This window comes from Sinocyclocheilus anshuiensis, unplaced genomic scaffold (genome assembly GCF_001515605.1).
Source record: "Sinocyclocheilus anshuiensis isolate Anshui unplaced genomic scaffold, SAMN03320099.WGS_v1.1 scaffold2041, whole genome shotgun sequence".
NCBI classification, from domain to species: Eukaryota; Metazoa; Chordata; class Actinopteri; order Cypriniformes; family Cyprinidae; genus Sinocyclocheilus; species Sinocyclocheilus anshuiensis.
Genome location: NW_015541069.1, coordinates 380,887 through 386,155, shown reverse-complemented (window position 1 = coordinate 386,155; position 5,269 = coordinate 380,887). Strand labels below are relative to the sequence as shown.

At 39.3% G+C, this 5,269-nt stretch overlaps 1 protein-coding gene across 4 annotated transcripts in view; it reads right to left on the bottom strand.

The window, feature by feature from the left end:
• Positions 1-1,190: 1,190 nt before the first annotated feature.
• The window catches only part of LOC107690671 (endoplasmic reticulum mannosyl-oligosaccharide 1,2-alpha-mannosidase-like), a 10,468-nt gene continuing 6,389 nt past the window's right edge, over positions 1,191-5,269 (bottom strand). For all 4 annotated transcript variants that reach the window (XM_016489058.1, XM_016489059.1, XM_016489060.1 and 1 more), the window contains exons 8-13: positions 2,885-3,033; positions 2,563-2,751; positions 2,267-2,457; positions 1,900-2,020; positions 1,616-1,810; positions 1,191-1,470 (exon numbers count right to left, since the gene is read on the bottom strand). In XM_016489058.1, the coding sequence (XP_016344544.1) occupies positions 1,288-1,470; positions 1,616-1,810; positions 1,900-2,020; positions 2,267-2,457; positions 2,563-2,751; positions 2,885-3,033 (1,028 nt within the window). In that variant the 3' untranslated portion in view covers positions 1,191-1,287. The remainder of the gene's footprint in view (positions 1,471-1,615; positions 1,811-1,899; positions 2,021-2,266; positions 2,458-2,562; positions 2,752-2,884; positions 3,034-5,269) is intronic.

The following is a 5,269-nucleotide window of genomic DNA, read 5'->3' as shown; positions in this document are numbered from 1 at the left end:
TCGAAAGACATCCTGGGATTTTTAATGACCACAGAGAGTCAGGACCTCGGTTTAACGTCTCATCTGAAGGACGAATAATAATAATTATTATTATTATTAAATACACGATTGTGTTAGAATATTAATTATAAAGCTTACATTTCCCATTCATAAGCTCAGCATAATCGTGTGTGATTGGTTAAAACGCGCAATACTGTAAAAACGCGGAAAAATAAATATAATGCAACAAATAAGCCCTAATATTAATTAGATAGTATTACTAGCCTGATAATAATAATAATAATCGTCTTGCTATCGTCAAAGGCATCAGCCACATGCGATATCTCTGACTATCGTCGATATACGATACTATCGTCTATCGCAGTGGTCTTCACTATTTTTTTCATGGGAGCCGCACTGATAGGGCAAAGTCAATCGGAGAGCCACTTTTACCGCGAAGTATCAAAAGTTACATCCAGTCATAAATAGCATGTCTTTTTTATCAATCTGTCATATGCAATGCAATACAAAAGGGGCTATCATTCTTTATCATTTACCAGTCAAATTTTTTAACTGAGACAAGATTATTTAAAAAAAAGCAGGATTACCTTAATGCTGGAAAGACCTTAAGTTATTTTATTTTTTTATACTAGCCTAGTATTTTTTATACTATTTTTTCATGTATCTAACCATCCAAGTGCACATTCGGCATTAAGAGCTGACTCCGCAGTGAGTCAACTCCGCAGTGAGTCAGTGTCATGGACGTAGGACAGAGCAAGTGTAAATATCTTTTCTAGTCTATATTTCCATCTTGTAATGCCGCTGTTTTAGTTTTTTTTTTTTTAAATATATAAATTATTTGTAATAGAGCAGACACTGTCTGACCGTGTCTACACCAGCTGTCGTGTCGTGCCGTGCCCTGCTGTGCTAAAAGTCTGTCTACACTTGACGCGACAAAGCGACAGTTGCAAATCATTTGAACGTAGTGTCAGTACAGTTTGTCATAAATAGAACGAGGCATCTGTTTACTGATGGGGATCGTGTCGCATTGCATGGCGCCGCGCCGCATCCAGTGTAGACAACATCACTAGGTTCTATTGTCTTTTGTCGGATCACGCCACTCGCGTCCGGTGTAGACATGGTGTGAGTTTTTTTTAATTGGTTATGTTAAATCCTGCCGGGGGAGCCACAAAGTAAAGCTTGGCGAGCCGCGCAATGAGTAACACTGGTCTATCGGCACAACCCTAATGGAACATATGTAAATTTGGACGCAGCGCACAACATTTACCTTCCACTGTTTTGCATGTTCTAAAACACCTCAAGGTGACAGTGGAATTGTTTCATCCCTCTTTCACATACCCTTGTGTACTTATTGAAGTTCTGTAGGATCTCCCAGCCCCACTGCTGGTACTTCTTATCCTTGGTGAATCTATACAAGTAGAAGAGGCTCTCTACAGTCTCTGGCCGCAGAAGGTTGTGCCGGTCTGCAATCTGTAAGACAAAATGAGATCACAAAGACGATTTCATTTTACATACCCATTAAACAAACACCTGTTTATTTGTTGACGGCCATGGTATACTCATCCAACAAACACCAGTTTCACAGCTGCCAACTGAAACCTCTTCCTGAACTCACCTTTACATCTACATCCTGTGTGCTGCCCTCATGCGTGTTGAAATGAGCTATCTCTGGGCTCAGACCTGTCTCCATCTGGGCGTACATCTGGTAACAAGTCTCAATCAGCTGTTTTGCCAGCTCCATATGATCAGTAGGAAGGCCGTAATGTGCCCCCAATGCCAGAGTACCAGGGAGGAAACAAACCAAGTGGTCCTGAAAGAAACAAGACAGGAGAAATAAAAGGGCTACATGAGCTATTTGACTCTGCTGGCCCTCAAGTTATTCTTTGACAACAAACATACCATTTTGGGACTAAAGTGTCCATGGGACAGCTCTCCTACAAATGTAAGGCCGGAAGGAGTAGACTTCTTCAGCAGGTTCTTCTTCACCCCTTCCACAGCCTGCAGGTAGTCATCCAGCAATCTGAAAAAAAAAAATGGGAGCACAAATAAATATTTGATAAAATAAATATTTGAACCTGAACCATCACACTATATATATATTGTTGACAGCTGTAGTTTAATTTTAACAGTCATCCAAGGCTGTTTATTTGTTGCTTTTTGATTGAGTATTAACACTACAGGCTATCATACCACTGCTAAAATGTTGGTATTTCCTCAATACAACAAGGAATACATTATGAAGTTCAAACATAGAGACTCTACTTACTCTTTCTCAGTCTTGTCTCCTTGTATCCACTGCTTCAGCAGGTACTCATAGTAGCTGTCAGCCCTGGCACCCAGCGTGTAAATGCCCTGATGGGTGAACAGCCCGTTGTTGGTATTGATAAACATTGGCACTAACCCATCTTGCTTTCCATCCAGTTTATGCACCCGCTTCATCACCTCCATTACAGCCAGCTACAGAAAGAAATGGAAGAAAAGTAACCACCTGTTCCTATGAGAACAGAATTCCTTAAATGAGTGTTCGGGTCTTAACTGAGAAAGATTGTCCATTGTCTTGACCTTGTATTTGGGGTCTCCAGTAAGTCGGCTGAGATCTCTGAACTCAAGCTGAATGCTAGTGACCTCAGCTACGGTACTGTCTGAAGTCCACTGCGGAGAATGAGCCGTCCCCTTCCCAATATTCACATCCGAATAGGGGATTTTGGAGGCTGTACTGAAGGCAGGCATCAGTCTGGAGCCAATATCTTTCTGAAAAATGATTGATGTGATAAAAATAACATCAAATCACAAGAACATAGTAACAGGAAAAAGAGAAACTTTGAGCTCAGGGGGTTTGAAGACGTTTGCTCTTTCATCAGCATGTGCTCTGCTTCTTTCTTACAGCTTTCTCCAGGAACAAGGAGTCTCCGGTCAGATGGTAAGTACTCAGAAGGCCACCCAGTATACGAATGGTGCTCTCAAACAGATTAACATCAACATTTTTATCGAAGGAGAGCTCTTTAGCCACCCACTGCCTGGCCTCTGCAAACTCTGTCGACAAGATTGATGTAAATGAAGTAAACCACATTACACAGTAAACAGCTCAGTAAACATAAAAAATGGCAGATAATTTAAATGTGAAGTATGTAATTTGTCTATGTTAAAATATATTTTTTTCATTCCCATCTAAATACGAAGACAGACATATAACTATTAAGTGATTTGTTGGTTTATTTACCAGGAAAGTGTAAATATGGTGGATCTATCTATCTATCTATCTATATATTAGGGCTGTCAAAATGAACGCGTTAATAACGCGTTAACGCAAATTCAGTTTAACGGCACTAATTTTAGTAACGCAGTGCGCATTTTCTGTTTGACCCGTGGCCTAGGCCATATTAGGAGAAATGGAGATTTACAGTGTTGCCAATTTAGCAACTTTGTCGCTCGATTTAGTGACTTTTCAGACCCCTTTAGCGATTTAGTTTTTTTTTTCCCCAGAAAAGCGCATAGCGACAAATCTTTAGGGTTTGCCCAAACCTTATTTAGTTTCTGAGACTCGCCGGTACTGCCGCACGAGCGCGAGGTCTCTTTCCCAGCGCGCACGCACCTCTTTGCCTCTGCTGAAACTCTGTCGACAAGATTGATGTAAATGAAGTAAACCACATTACACAGTAAACAGCTCAGTAAACATAAAAAATGGCAGATAATTTAAATGTGAAGTATGTAATTTGTCTATGTTAAAATATATTTTTTTCATTCCCATCTAAATACGAAGACAGACATATAACTATTAAGTGATTTGTTGGTTTATTTACCAGGAAAGTGTAAATATGGTGGATCTATCTATCTATATATTAGGGCTGTCAAAATGAACGCGTTAATAACGCGTTAACGCAAATTCAGTTTAACGGCACTAATTTTAGTAACGCAGTGCGCATTTTCTGTTTGACCCGTGGCCTACGCCATATTAGGAGAAATGGAGATTTACAGTGTTGCCAATTTAGCAACTTTGTCGCTCGATTTAGTGACTTTTCAGACCCCTTTAGCGATTTAGTTTTTTTTTTCCCCAGAAAAGCGCATAGCGACAAATCTTTAGGGTTTGCCCAAACCTTATTTAGTTTCTGAGACTCGCCGGTACTGCCGCACGAGCGCGAGGTCTCTTTCCCAGCGCGCACGCACCTCTGCTCTGTTCAGCGAGCAGCGCTTTCCATTAAAAACATATTATGTCGCTTCTCTAATTTTACATGCAAGTAGCCGAAATCACAGCACATCTATCGTCTTTATCTTACGTGTAGCTTATTTGATTTGATCAGACGACGGCTCGATTATAAATCAGGATTTTTGTGCAGATTATCCTTGATCTTGGAAGGGAGAGCTGGTTATGTAGTCTTAATGGGTCACGTTTCAGTCACTATTTCATATTCATTCCGTTGTCTAACAACAGAAACAGTAAAATATATCAATGAAAACAGTTTTATTGAGAATTCAGCTGCATCAAAACACAGTATGTGGGCACAGAGAGGCAATCAAATGTAATAATAAATAATAAATGTACATTTTGCATGTTCAGAAGAAGTGAGCTGCCCTGTCATGTGAATAGTGTAAACAGGCTTGTGTAAATAGTAAATTGCTCAGTGCAAAGAAAGAGAAGTAATGGGTATTTTCATGTAATGATATCCAAACTGTCATCTAATAGACATGAACAAAGTTCTTTGAAAAACATCTATGACCTTTGAAACATGTCTAGTCTTCATGCTCTATGCTATGGTTTCATTAATAATAAACATACATTTGCATAAAGCATCCATATTTGTCCACGCCCATGTTGATAAGAGTATTAAACACTTGAAAAGTCTCAATTTAAGGTACATTTAGAACAGATAAAAATGTGCAATTAATCATGAGGTAACTCATGACGATCATGCGATTAATCACGATTAAATATTTTAATCGATTGACAGCCCTAATATATATATAAAAAATAATATATATATATAAAAAGACTTTTTCTAAAATTAAATAAATTAGGAAGAGTACAATGAAAAGGTATTTAAAGGCACAATATGTAATTTTCGCCGCTAGAGGGCGTGTATTCAAAATAAACAGAGACAAAGGCATAGTTTGATGACGCTGTAACTGAGTGTGGAATCATGGGAGTTGTCGTCTTCATCCCCACAGCCGATGCAATCCGACGGGACTCGGGCAGAAATCATGTTCATGGATGAGCTAATGATTTATTAACGTAGTAGAATGAAGCAGGGTGAGGCTGAAAGCCGTCGAAGCG